The 14,962-nt window shown below is 38.6% G+C and overlaps 1 protein-coding gene across 6 annotated transcripts in view; it reads left to right on the forward strand.

Moving 5' to 3' along the window:
- The first annotated feature begins 272 nt into the window (after window positions 1-272).
- Window positions 273-14,962, forward strand: part of Nr3c1 (nuclear receptor subfamily 3 group C member 1) — a 95,439-nt gene continuing 80,749 nt past the window's right edge. For 2 of the 6 annotated variants that reach the window (XM_076856767.2, XM_076856774.2), the window contains exons 1-2: window positions 1,859-2,291; window positions 4,659-5,858. In XM_076856767.2, the coding sequence (XP_076712882.1) occupies window positions 4,672-5,858 (1,187 nt within the window). In that variant the 5' untranslated portion in view covers window positions 1,859-2,291; window positions 4,659-4,671. Of the gene's footprint in view, window positions 401-792; window positions 924-1,073; window positions 1,167-1,858; window positions 2,292-2,752; window positions 2,877-4,658; window positions 5,859-14,962 lie in introns of those variants that run through there. The other 4 variants (XM_076856769.2, XM_076856773.2, XM_076856768.2 and 1 more) reach the window with 4 other exon arrangements.

Genomic DNA, 14,962 nt, shown 5'->3' on the forward strand with positions numbered 1-14,962 from the left:
ACAACACACAGGACAGCATTTACCCTTTAGAAACAAGGAAAGGCGACTTAGGATAGCCCTGAGGTAGAACCTTTGCCAAGATGGTGGCCGCGGGATGGGCTGGCGTCACCGCTCTTTACCAAGATGGCGGCGGGCGGCTTCCGGCATGCGCTTCCTTAATCGCCTCCAAGATGTCAGAGCAGAAGCGGACGCCGTCAGAGTCGGAACTCGGCCAGAAAGAGTGGCTCTGGCCGCGGCCAGGGAAGGGGATAGGTGGAGCTACGGCAGCCCCCGCTCTTGTCAGGAGCTGCCAAGCGCTGTCACCTGTGGGGGTGCAAAAGTTACCTCCCTATACCCTCAAGCAACACCGCACAACCTTACCCGAGTCAAAAAAAAAAAATCATAATGTGTGCCACATAAGGTAGGAGGGTGGGTCCCGGCATCGCCCAAGCCTTCCAGACACTGCGAGTTGGGCAGGGGGCTGGGGCGGGGGCTTTACGATCTAACACCTTCGCCCTACGCCCCTCTTTCCACGGGGATGGGACACGTGTTTCCCTCGGTCTGAGGGGGAGGGTGTAACGGGAACAACTGGAGGGAGTTTAATGCTGACATTTTAAATCTGCGTGTGTTTTGTTTTGTTTGGAGGGGCAGGGGTCCCACGAATGCGAAAGAGTGAGCGACGCGTTGAGGGCATCAAATGTCGAGATTGGGGGGGGGGGGGAGGGGCCTCCGCCGGGAACTTGGACCTGAGCCCTGGAGGGGGGTGGAAGGAGAGGTCAGGAGTTTGGGCTGGGTGGAGGACGTACTTCTCCAGCAACTTACTATTTCTTTTGCAACTTGCTTTTAAACCTGCCACCCCCTGCTTTCCTTAATCATAATTTTAAAAGTGCAAAGAAATTCAGCTCGCCGGAGGTTTTGCATTTGGCGTGCAACTTCCTTCGAGTGTGAGCGCACTGGAGGGAGGGAGGGGTGGGGGTTGAACTTGGCAGGCGGCGCCTTCTTCTGCCGCCGCCGCCGCCTTCTTACAGACTCGGGGAAGAGGGTGGGGGACGGACGGGGCGCGGGGGAGGGTGGGTTCTGCTTTGCAACTTCTCTCCGGGTGCGGGAGCGCGGCGGCTGCGGACCGGGCCGCCCAGACGATGCGGGGGTGGGGGACCTGCCGGCACGCGACTCCCGCCGGGTCCAGAGTACGTAAGCGCAGACCCCCTCCTCTGCTCTTCTCTACATTAAGCCTCCCCAGAGGGCGTGTCGGGCAATCCGGCCCGGAGCGCGGCCGAATCGCCTCTGCACGGTTTCCGTGCAACCCTGTACCCCCTTTGGAAGTGACATACTTCGCGCAACTCGGCCGAGGGGCGGCGGTGCGCACCAACCCCGCGGCTCTGCCGCGGGCCGCGCCCCGGCGCCCCTATCCCGCCCGCTGTCACCCGCAGGGGCGCTGGTGGCGCTTGCAGCGGAGGAACAGGGCGAGCTCCCCAGTGGGTCCCGAGCCATGGAGTTGGGCGGGGGCGGGAGGGTGGCAGCGAGAAGAGTAACTAGAGAAACTCGGCTTCTCTCCTAAGCTTGCCCTGGGAGACCAGGTCGGCCCCCGCCGCCTCACTTTCTTTTGCCTTGGGTGGGGGAGGAGAAACCGCGCTCTGGGGCGGTAGACCTTCAAGGGGCCAAAGCCGGGGGCCGCCAGCGTGCAGGCGCCGTCGGGCCGCGGTGGCAGGGGCCGCGCGGAGGGCGTGGGGGCCAGGACTGCGGGCGCCCCTGCAGTTGCCGAGCGTCGCCAACAGGTTGCACCGTTCCCCGCGGCCGCCGCGCGGCCCCTCGGGCGGGGAGCGGCCGGGGGTGGAGTGGGAGCGCGTGTGTGTGCGAGTGTGTGCGCGCCGTGGCGCCGCCTCCGCCCGCCCCCCGCTCGGTCCCGCTCGCTTGCAGCGGCCGAGCGCCCTTTCGCGTGTCCGCGCTCCCTCCCTCTCCTCCATTTTGCGAGCTTTGAATCTGTGACTGGAGCCCGAGTCACCGCCCGCCCGTCGGGGACGCATTCTAGTGGGTGGAAGGAGACTCCGCAGCTGGAGCGACGGGGTGCCGGACAGAGGACGCGCGCGCCAGAGCCGGGAGCGAGCTGGGGGCAGGCTTGTCAGCCGGGAAATGGGAGACTTTCTGAAATAGGGGCTCTCCCCTCCCCCTATGGAGAAGGGGGCGGCTGTTTACTTCCTTTTTTAAGAAAAAAAAATTCCCTTCTGCTCCTCCCGCTTTCACACGCGAAGTTGTTTATCTCGGCTGCGGTGGGAGCCGAGGACAGTGGCGGGTGAGCGGCGCCTCTGCCAGAGGTAAGAGGCGGGCGGGGTGGGGGCTGGGGCGGGTGCGGGCGCTTGCTCCCCCGAGGTGTAGCCCGGGGCCGGAGGCCGACCCGGGGGCCGCCGGGGCAACCTGCAAACTTTTATTAGCCTCGGGGAGTGGGGGTGGGGGCTGGCGAGGCCCGGTGTCGGTGACGAAAGGGCACCGCGCGGGTGACAGCGCTGGCCTCTTCCTCTCTCTCCACCGCCTGTCCCTGGCCCGGCAGAGAGGGAAGAACCTGAGCTCCGACTTGAGAGGAACCTCGTCCAGCAGCCCGGGTTTTAAATCCTATCCTCCGCAGGTCCCCCTTTCTTTTCCCTCCAAGGGGTCCGCCCGGACTCCCGTTTCCACGGGGAAGCCGCGTCTGGATTGTACTAGCCCAAATATTTCCTCTCCACCCTGGTGCTCCGGAGCACGCCCCGGGTATCTGTCGAGGCTCCGGCGCGCCTCGTTTCTGGCGGGCTTGCGGGGTGTGTGAGAGTGTACACACTGGGGGCTGACAGCCTGCAACTTGGAGACTTCGGCCAGGGCCGGCGTTATCTGGCAGAAGTGGGCGTGTCGGAGAGGGAACTCAACAGGTCTGGACACACGTCTCTTAACCTCGCACCACCCCATCCCCCAAAGGACTTGTTTTTTAGCTTTTGGCATCATTTTCGAGCCCACTTTTCCAGGTGGCCCCTAACTGTAAGCGTTTTCTTGGAGATTTCTGACAAGTGCTAGTTTGACGTTTAGGGTTGCGGACTGGAAAACTGTATCCCTGTAAGACCACTTAAGACCCCTTGGTATGGTTCATTAGGGACGATTAATGTGACAGGGTCATTTGCAGTTTAAACTGGGGGGTAATGTCGCTTGAGGGAAGCATTTCGTTTTATGAAGTATTGCTATGGTTTTGGGTTTGAAGGCAGCTGTCAAAAAAAGCAGCATGGAAATTCATTAGGTTCCATTTGATACCTTGTGTTTAGTGATCCTTATCAGATAAAACAAGAAGGGGAGGCAAGCTACGCAATTTACCTTGAAGATTTTTGTGATGGCAGGTCCCCACCCCTCTCTTCGTCATGCTCCCCTTTTCAGAGAGAGCCAGTGACGTTTAGGCTTCTTAGCGCCTTCATAAAAGAAAAGTTTCCTTTGATTGGACAGGATTTTACAATAATGTCCAAAATGTGCTTATCAAAGTCTTTGCCCCCTTTTAGAACATTTGAATTATATTTACTTGTAATAACAATCTAACCCGTCGAGAATAAGCTCAGACTTGGAATAGGTGAAAGTTTAGAATGCAGAGAAAATTATTTTGAGCATTTTATTGAATGCTATTTTACTTGGATTTATGTGAATGTAATTTTAGTTATGGGTTTTTCTGTTTTTCAGTACTTTGATAATTCGAAAGGAAAAATCTTAAAGATATAATAATATTTCATACTGAGGGTTTTAAGCAGTTTTTAAAAACGTACCTTAACTATTAGTCTAAATTAATGTAGATATTACTAGGAAGTATGATAAGGGTCAGACAGCTCTATTTGTCACATTTAAATAAGGTAAAATTGTAGTGAGAAGCTGAAATGTAAATTTTAGTTGCCCATATACATTTAAGTCATATATCTAAAATCTGGAAAAACTAAAATATGATTTGGAGATACGCAATATTAGACCAGGCACATCTGGTCAGAAATTTGGGTTAAAAATAGGAGCCTTTTCCCAACCTGTTAGAAGAGAGCAATTCAGTCTTGTTTATTTCTCAAATAAAACATGATGAACCAGTAGGTTATAATAAAAGTTTTGGATTGTGAGTAGTTGGTAGGAGATGAACTTGGGAATAATATAGGAATAGAGAATTCTAGTGTAGTATTTATCGGATGTTATATATATATATATTATATATATATATATATATATATATATAGAGAGAGAGAGAGAGAGAGAGAGAGACTCTCAGAAAAGCAAACAGCCTTGATTGAAAAGAGGTAGGAATTTTAATGATCATACTTTTTTTGAAATTAAATACTTTGACATCAACTTGAACCTTTAGAATAATCAGATGTAATGAATTATAATATCTGTGATTAACAAAGCTACACGTTCTTCAGTGAGTGGTAGGATGAATAGCCAAGCTTAATTTGATACAATTTTGTCCTCAGCTGTGCAAATGAATGGCATTGTACTTTAAAAAGTGGCACACTGAATGGGAGCAGGGGATATGGCTTTTTATTCTGAAACACATGAAACTACTCTGATAACAAAGAATTTGATCAGTTAACTAAAAGCTTCATTTATCAGGCGGTCTCTTACTAATCGAATCACAGAAAGAATGTAACTTTACAGCTTGTTATGTTTTCCATCTTTTTTTTTTTTTTTTTTTTTTGTAGCTGATATTCGCCGATGGACTCCAAAGAATCATTAACACCCCCTAACAGAGAAGAAGTCCCCAGCAGTGTACTTGGTTCTGAGAGGGGAAATGTGATGGACTTCTATAAAACGGTAAGGGGAGGAGCTACTGTGAAGGTTTCTGCATCTTTGACTTCACTGGCTGCAGCTTCTCAGTCAGACTCCAAGCAGCAAAGACTTTTGGTTGATTTTTCAAAAGGCTCTGTAAGCCATGCCCAACAGCCAGATCTGTCCAAAGCAGTTTCACTCTCAATGGGACTGTACATGGGAGAGACAGAAACAAAAGTGATGGGAAATGACCTGGGATTCCCACAGCAGGGCCAAATCAGCCTTTCCTCAGGGGAAACAGATTTTCGGCTTCTGGAAGAAAGTATCGCAAACCTCAATAGGTCGACTAGTGTTCCAGAGAACACCAAGAGTTCAGCATCTGCTGCTGTGTCTGCTGCCCCCACAGAGAAGGAGTTTCCTAAAACTCACTCTGATGTGTCTTCAGAACAGCAAAATCTAAAGGGCCAGACTGGTACCAACGGAGGCAATGTGAAGCTGTATACCACAGACCAAAGCACTTTTGACATTTTACAGGATTTGGAGTTTTCTTCTGGGTCCCCAAGTAAAGAGATGAATGAGAGTCCTTGGAGATCAGACCTGTTGATAGATGAAAATTGTTTGCTTTCTCCTTTGGCAGAAGAGGATGATCCATTCCCTTTAGAAGGAAACTCAAATGAAGACTGCAAGCCTCTCATTTTACCGGACACTAAACCTAAAATTAAGGATAATGGAGATCTGATCTTATCAGGCCCCAACAGTGCACCACTGCCCCAAGTGAAAACAGAAAAAGAAGATTTCATTGAACTCTGTACCCCTGGGGTAATTAAGCAAGAGAAACTGGGCCCAGTTTACTGTCAGGCAAGCTTTTCTGGGGCAAATATAATTGGTAATAAAATGTCTGCCATTTCTGTTCATGGTGTGAGTACCTCTGGAGGACAGATGTACCACTATGACATGAATACAGCGTCCCTTTCTCAACAACAGGATCAGAAGCCTATTTTTAATGTCATTCCACCAATTCCTGTTGGTTCAGAAAATTGGAATAGATGCCAAGGATCTGGAGATGATAACCTGACTTCCTTGGGGAGTATGAACTTCCCTAGTCGTTCAGTTTTTTCTAATGGATATTCAAGGTAAGATTACTGTTTTGTTGGTTTTTTTTTGTTTGTGTGTTTTGTTTTTGTTGTTTTGTTTTACTGGATTTTTGTGGGGATTGAACTCAGCGCCTTTGCATGGTAGGAAAGTGCTCTATCACTGAGCTACATTCCCAGCCAGATTAACACTTTTCTATTTTCTAAGAATGGTATGTTTAAGAGAAGTTGTTAGACTTAAAAAAATCACTTGTTGGTTATATGTTCTCCAGAAATTCATGTTTTTGCCTATGAATAAGTGATCTTTTGAAAATAGGCATGGTATACAGCCTAAGTAATTCAGACATAAACATTTTAGGTTTTTTATTAAATAGTGATACTCAGTGTCACATGGGCGAGTATTGAAAATTTTAAAATAATATTGCTCAGTAACAAGTATCTTCAGTAAAAATTCAAGGGGGTGTGACGTCTGGTAATATAATTATTGTGCATGTTGATTCAGCTGTTTTAGAATATGCTCTTAAAATACCGTTAATACTTACATAATCAAAAGTTGTGCTGCTATATTTGTACTTTTGTGAAGTATTTTGAGATTAAAGGGTTAAAATTAGTACTAAAAATGAGTCTTGTTCTTCAAACTGAACCTTTCTGTTGAAGAATGAGAATTTGAAATTGTTAAAGCAATGCATTTATACAGTGTGCCAGACCATAGTATTTTTTAGATATGGGTCTTGTTCATAGGGTTCCTGACCTAAAGTAGACAAGTTGTTTCTGCTGATAAATTTAAGAAAGGAATTGGTTGCAGCATGCAAAACAAATTTTTATTTTTAAATATCCCTTCAAGTTCTCAAGCAGATAACTGATAGCTAGGAACTGAAACTTAACAATTTTGGCTATCATTTGATTTCTCTTTTTTTCTTAGTCACTTTTAAGTACACAGATTTACCTTAAAAAGGTCCATCAAAATGGAATTACTGAAAAAAGTTCTAAATTTAAATGTATGTGTAGGTAAAGTTCTCTATCCTGTACCCCATCCTCAAGTCACATAAATACTAGATTGTATTTCCATTCTAGGTGTGAAGGAAAATGTAGATTGTAGTGACAAGATTGATCACATTTTTTTAAGACAGTAGACTTTAAAAATTTATAATCATTTCAAGTATTTTCTTAAATGTGATGTTTATTGTTCTGATTAACTAGTCATTGAGGATTTTAAAAGTCTTAAAAATTCTTTTGCTGAGAAAGTTATCCTTGCATTGAGAAACAAAGAGTACTTCTTTTTCTCTTTATGTAGGAAGCTTTTCTTATTAGGGAAAAAATTTAGATTTCAGCTGTTCTATTTTCCTTAAAGGCTTAGGAGTTTCTTTCTTTCTTTCTTCTTTTGAATCAAGAGGAGAAAAACCACTTTGCTTCTGTATCTTAACTCAAACTACTACCTAGTAATCCATTATTCAATAGTTATCTTTTGTTAAGATGAACACTACTTCACCTTTTTAATTGTTGTCTTTATAACTTGAAAGTTTTCAATGTTTCTAGTAAGATTTGATTCTTGCATATACTTTTGCTTCAAATATTAAGACATGCTGTTTAAAACTTCAATCTCAAATTTTTGAAAGTGAATTTTATGTGCCTGATTTTCTTAGAAGAGTAAGCACAGCTAATTTGACTAAGCTATCTGTAGGAAGCTATTAAATAGATTTATAAAACATGTAATTATACAAAGAAAAATAATACATTTAGGAAATTCTTAGTCCTGATAATCATCATAGAATTGTTTTCATTTTCTTCCTATAAGGGCAGGGGGAACCACATGGAACAAAACTTAAATTTCCATTCACTGAAATTTCATTATGCCTTATACAATCTGGGATATGCGGAATAATTGTTAGCTGAACATAGGTTACCCTTAAATCATTAAAAATAATTTTGATACTTTAACGTTTATAGTACTTAGTGACATATAAAGTGTCTCCACATTTTTTTAATTTGAGCCTCAATAATAACACTAGAGAGGTAGGCAGGGCTACGACGATGTGGCAGTTTATAAGTTCTTTAATACCTGGTGAAATTATCATTTTTATGCTGATGTGTTATTTGGAATTATAATCACTAGTCTATGTCCTAACAAAAAGACAAAAACCTTTAATACCGGATTAACTGGTAATGCTAGAAAATTAATACTTTATAACATTAATTTAGCACTGGGAATTTAGGATTACTCAGAACAAAGCTTCACCCAAGTAAATTGAAACAGTGTTTCTTTTTCTAACCATCATTGAATTAGTCTATTGTTTCTGAACAACAGCCATGATATAACTCAAATTGCCTGTTTTCTCTATATATTACATGTCTCTAGCCAAACATTAGCTATGACCAGTAACCCTGAGTGGTCAGCAACTAAATCAACATGTTGAAGCCACAACTTGATGGAAAACTGACATTCTGACTTTAGATACAATAATATTAAATACTGTTGATAATTTCACTTGCATTCTTTCTAGTTTTTAAAAAAGAAAACATTATAATTTGACTTCTTTAACTGCTACCTAAATTGCTTTTCTTCAGAATGTTAACAAATGCCTTACATTCTGTTTGGGGGAGAAGGCAAATCCTTCAGGTATGTCAGTGCATGGTAACATGTAGTTAGCATATTAAATAAAATTACAAATATCGTGATTGAGCATAGAAAAACATTTTCTTTTTAAGGTTAAGATTCATTGGTAATAACATTAGAGAAATGTTAACTGATGATTAGATTCATTCTTAAGTAAAAGGAGTTAGCCCTTCTAATGTGATATGCTTTTTTTTTTTAAAAAAAAAAAGCATAAACATACAATGATGAAGGCACATTTCTGAATAGTATTTTTTTCAACATTTTTTTTTTTACCTCAGCATTAATGGTGAAATTGCTAGAATAAAAGCAGAGAAATAAGTTGCTTTAGGAATGATAGCTTTTATATTGGGGTGATGTTGAAATGTTAGACCATTTCTTGAAGAGTGGGATTTTTAGAGAGAGAGAGTGATGCAGGATGAACTTGTAGATTCAGTTTTAGTCTAGGGCTCTGAAGATTGGCACTTAATGAAGCTACTAAAATTTATATAAATTGGAATTCTCTCATTAATCATATCAGTCTAATTTTATAAAAGTAATTAAATTGAAGACCTATACAAACACAGGATGAGTGAGGCAAATCCTGTCCCATTCTCATTTTTCTTATTAACGTCAATCAAAGGTTTTATGAAAAAGGGAGGACTATAATTCAACTTTCCAAAGGTTGTGAAAAATGGATGTTTCAATGTCTTTTATTTGCTTAGTGTTTTTGATATTCATTCATATAAAGTACTTTCTAAAAGTAATCTGGTTTAGGGTGCTTACTTATTTTTATTGTTAGCTTTATGGTAGCTTTTTTTTCTTTGTAAAAAATCTGTACCTTGTCATGGCTGTATAATTGATTTTAAAACACATTATGTATTCAGGTATGTCAGTTAATTGTGGAATGGCCAATACAGAAACATGTAATGAGCAATTATTTAGATTTTATTGAAATCACTTCTTGTGATGTTTCTCTGGTTATTCTCTGTATATTTTTATAAGAACATTAATTTGTATTTCTAATGCTGTCTTGTTACAGAAATTTTAGTTTGGTTACTTTCAGTATATTATTAAATGTTTATAAGTTTTGTGATATTTTGACATACACCTTGCATAAATGTAGAGTAAATGCAAATTGTATTAAAGTAAAATTTACATGTGATTAAAGATCACTTTATGGGCTTTTGATATTTTAGTGAAGGACAGAAGGACAGATTAGAGAAAAATGGTTTATTTTAGCATGAGTACCTAATATATGAAAGAATATCTGCATTAATTTGTTATAGTTATATATGTCTTAGTCCACTCTGACCTGGAGGTGATTGAAATATCCTGGATGTGTTATGAAATCTTAATTTTTATTACATTTAGAATAGGTCTGGGTCATGGTTTTTTAAAAACTTATTTTCTTCAGTGATTACACCTAGTTTTTAATTGGTAGTGAGTTCTTATGTTGTACTGTGAGTGATTTAAGTAGACAAAATAGGCTTTTATTGAATACTATTACTTCTGAAGCTATCTTGGTAATATTTTCATCAAAAATAATTGTGTAACGCAGTTACTATTTACCAAATTAATGGGCACTTGGTTCCATATTTCTGTGTCATGCAAAATATATATTGGTGAATCCTGGTGCACAAAGAGTTTTCAAGAAATATTTTGTTGAATTAAGCTAAAACTGAAAATCAACTATTTATTGACCTCTACAAAAGGGTTTAAAAACCCATATGTTATTTCTTCAGCTTCAGAAAACCAACTGAGGAGAATTTTGATATTTTTAAAAGGATTCATTAAGTGTTCCCTTCCCTTTGAATGGTGTGTTATCACCTGTGCCTAACTAAATTAGGATGCAACTTGTAATGTTGATAGTTTTTTCATTTTACATATTTTAATTGATAACATCTCAAAATTAGTTGTAGACAGGTAGTTTCAACCTTTTCCCCCTCCCCCAGTAGGGAAGGGGCAAAGGAGGAGAAGCAACAGAGGCATGGAATAGTGGAAATAAGTTAAGAAATATCAAGAACAGTTCTGAAAACCACCAATTTGGATATACTGTTATGAATTTAGAGGTTTAAGAACAGTGATTTGGGGCAGGTGCAGTGGCGCATGCCTGTAATCCTAGTGGCTTGGGAAGCTGAGGCACAGGATCACAAGTTCAAAGCCAGCCTCAGCAATTTAGCAAGACCCTATCTCAAAATAAAAAAATAAAAGGCTGGGGATGTGGCTCAGGGGTTGAGAGCCCCTGGGTTCAATCTCTGGTTATCTCCTCTATCCCCCTGCCTGCAAAAAAAAAAAAAAAAAAGAGAGAGAGAAATAAGAATAATTTGGGGCTGTGCTTGTAACGGGAATGTAACAACTAGAATTACAATTATTTCTTTTATAAAGTGGAAATGTAAAGCTAATTGTGGCAATATAGCCCTTGTTGTTTATGAAGTTATTTTGTTCTTCTTCCTATGCTTTAGTACCAAAATAAGGACAGAATAAATACTTTACTTTCTATGAGGTTAGTTCTGCTAAGATCAGGTTCATATTTGTCCCATTGTTATTTGGGCTGCTAATTAATGAAAATATAAGGATTTGAACAGTGGAAATAATGATGTCTTAGGTTAATTTAACCATATCATATTTAATAGTGCACTTTTATGATACATTGTTAACTGACTGGAGTGTAACCCTTTTCTTTGGTAATATATTTCTGTGAGTTATGGATTTCTCTGCTGACATATTAAGGAAATCAAATTCTTAATGGCAAATATACAGAATAAATTGTGGGGTTCTGCAAGTGCTAGTCATTTAAAGTATTTATATTATGGTATAGTTCTTACAGTCAGTAATTTTGAATGAAAATGTGCCATCCCTTAATTTTATCTCTGGGCTAGTTTAAATATTAATAGCTTATCTGGTAGAGCTGCATGCTTAAGCATACTTGTTCAGAGTTACCAACTGTTAATTTTGAGTGCTTTAAAATACTTTTTAGCAAGCGTCAATAGGTGTTTATAATATAGCAAGTTTAGTGAAAATACCTCTTTAGAATTTTTTTATCTATTCACACTATAGGGCATGTATATTATATGCCCTATATATATTATATGCCCTATAGTGTGAAAATGTATATACACACACACACACACACACACACACACACATACATATATGTCCTATAGTGTGAATATACACACACACACACACACACACACACACACACATATGGAGAGAAAAATGTTTAATGATATGATTTGTTATAGATATTTACATATTATTTTATCTTGAATTTTAATTTTAGTAAAAAATAATTCAAGAGTTTAAGTATCCAGTGTTTAGGGCACATAGTTTGTTGTAATAATATTATTTCTTTTATCATAAAACTAACCTAATTCTAGTTGATTTCATAATTCTCCATAATAATATTTAGCCATAGCTATTATGAAAGTATATTTGATAGCCAATTTTGAAAGCTATTGTGAAATGATATCCAATTTAATACATGATTTATTATTTCATGGTGGTTGGGGCAATGCTATGACTTATGACCTTATGATTGTCACATGCTGAACTTTAAAGCTCTACCAGCCATTTGTTATGGACACTGTTTATGTTACTGTTTTAATGTTTCTTTTGTAATCATTAGGAATAAAGTTTCCTCATTTTAAGATGCAAAATTTGGTGCTTTATGTCCCTCCTCAGATTCCTTTGTGACAATTTGATTTTGGTATTCAATCATAGAAATAGTAGAAAAACAATAAACTAAAAATGAAAAGACCTAGGTTTTAAGGCTGAGCTGAACCAGTATATGACTTTGGGTACTACGATGATTTGGAGTTTAAAAACAAAAAGTTCTTTACAACTGTCTAGTTGTTTTCAAAACGTGTGTGTGTCTCTGAAATTCTACAATCTTCTTAAACCTCTCAATTTGGTGAAGGAACTGGGGTAGTTCATTCTTTGACATTTTCTTTATACATTATAAAGTATGAGACAAAAAAATAAACTCAAAGATTTGGTATTTCTGAAAGGATTCAAAAATAATATAGTTGGTGGTACATACAAAATAAAATGTAAATATTGCTATAGTTAGAGCTCAAAAGCTGGGGCTTCTGGGTTCTCAGAGCCTGTTTTATGTCTTAGTTGTCATGATTTTAGGTTACAGTTTAAAATGGTTTGAGTACTCATCTACTCCCACCCCCTCATTTTTTCAGATGAGAAACTGAGATCCATACAAGTGTTTAGGGAAAGACTACAAAAATTAATTAGTGGTATAGCCAGGGTGAATAACCAGTTTCTCAGTTATCTAAGTTTCCAGGAGGTTTCTTTTGAACATCTTGGTCTCTTCTAGAGATCTGAAACAAATTATATGACATAATAAGACTGGGCAAGTGTTTTATAAAAGTTATTTTGGTAGTTTAGATTTTTTAAAAATATTGTGCCCATGTTCCCTTTATATTGTATTAACCTTTTTTGTTAATAGTGATCAAGTATTAATTATGTAGAAGCACTATGCTAAGCATTTTTCAGGCAAAAGTTTGTATTCTAGTTTCTATATGAAGTCCCTGATTCTGTCAATATCCATGTAGGACACAAGGCAGCTGTTACTTGTCTTAATTTTACAGGTGGAGAAATGTTAAGACATTTGAAGAAAAAAGAATCTTATTACTGATCTGAAAGGAAATATTTCATATTTGGTATTAAATATTTGGTTAGAAATTCCCCAAGAATCCTTTATAATTTTTATCAATAGTGAATGTTTAAATACAATATACAAAAGAGAAATGTGATCAAGCCCCTGCATATATTTGTATAATCACTTATTTCCATTCATTTCAATTTCTATAAAACAGAGCACCCAGCATTCTTGCCTGATGGTGTGTTTACTTTGAAAATTAAAAAAGCATTATAAAAATGCAAGATGGAATTTTTAAAGCTCTGCCAAGTCTACTTAGCTCAAACCAGCAAGACCCTCACTGGCTCAATAGTTATGTTATCTATGTCTGTGGTGTAGGTATTTCCTATTATCAAGCACTAGGACATTTTTTAGTGTCTTATATGTGTAATTCCCTAAGGATCATGAATACTGTTTTTAAAGACTGAAAGTGCCAAAATAATTATATTTACACACACATTATTTATTTATTTTTAGTTTTGGTTTTTTGGTAGTTCTTTCAGAGATTTTCAGTGGATTTTTTTGTTACGTTTTAAGTATGTCTTTTAATTTAACCCAAAAAGTTATCTTTTTATTACTAAATGCTAGAATATCCTTTTTCTGGTATTTTTTTAATTATCTGGTGTTCTTACAAAAACCAAATATGCAAAGATTCTTTGTCATTAAGAAACTAGTGTGTCTGAAAGTGAAGTTATCCACTTTAAAATTTTTCAAATTTATTATATTTCACAAAGCTGTGTACAAAATATCTTCTGAATATATTGAATAGTAAAATTTGTCCTTAGTGCATAATTTTGGGAGGATTATAAAGCCTTTGGCTATATTTACTAACTTTTTAAAAAAATTAATCAAGTGGTTAAAGAAACTGTCAGTAAGATAAACTTGATGGATTAAGCCAGACATCAAATTCATATACATATTTAAAAATATAAAATGGATGCAAGCATAGAAACAAATGGCAGTTTAGGTGGTTAAACATACTAATGTAAGACAAATTATCGATAGAAACTTTTAAATTTTTAATTAAAACATTATGTGAAGTTTGTGATCTGGAATTCAGCTGGCTTTATTAAGGATGGTGTGATTATAATATTGATTTTTTTAAAGAAAATTCTAAATGAATATTGTTTTTTAAAGCCTCCACCTTGGGAGACTGAAAATTGCCTACAGAGACACCTTGTTGGCTATAAAAGAAAATTAAACTCATTACACTACAGTAACACTGCAGTAACACCTAAGTGTTCTTACTTAATAAGAAAATGTATTTATTCCTTAGCTTGATCATTGACCTTATTTATGTGAATCCAAATGAGCTGAATATTTCCAGAAATTTAATTCTCTCTTCAATTACAACATTTGTTTTTGTGGTGGGTAATTTAAAAGAACCCATGTAGACATTTCTACAGAAAATGTTTGATTCTGTTTTGAATATGCCTAGAATAAGTACATAGCATTGCTGGGTGACTACTCGAAATGGGTGATGTTAGCTGGTTAAGTTCTGGTTTTTGCTTTAAGTAGCAAGGAACTTTATGCAAACAGCTTATATATTCCCTTTTCTTACCATAGTGCAGGAAAAAATGAGAGATTACTCACTTCTAAGCCTGACTTTTTTTTTTCCCTGTAAGTTTATATTCAAGTAAGGTGGGTCAGACCTTGACTTGGGCTTAAAGGGAACTTTGTGATAACAGATACAGAGTAAATGTGTGAATTCCTAGAACAGTCTTCAAAGCAGTTTTAATTTCTCACTCAAGTTCTTCAATGTATAAGGGAATTGACTATTTGACAATCATTATGGCGAGAACAACTCAAATATGCTAAAACTATTTACCATCAAGAAATAATAGAATTATAGCTATATTATAAAATTCACATATATTCTACTCTATTTTTTTTCATTTG

Source organism: Callospermophilus lateralis, chromosome 5 (assembly GCF_048772815.1).
Source record: "Callospermophilus lateralis isolate mCalLat2 chromosome 5, mCalLat2.hap1, whole genome shotgun sequence".
NCBI lineage: Eukaryota > Metazoa > Chordata > Mammalia > Rodentia > Sciuridae > Callospermophilus > Callospermophilus lateralis.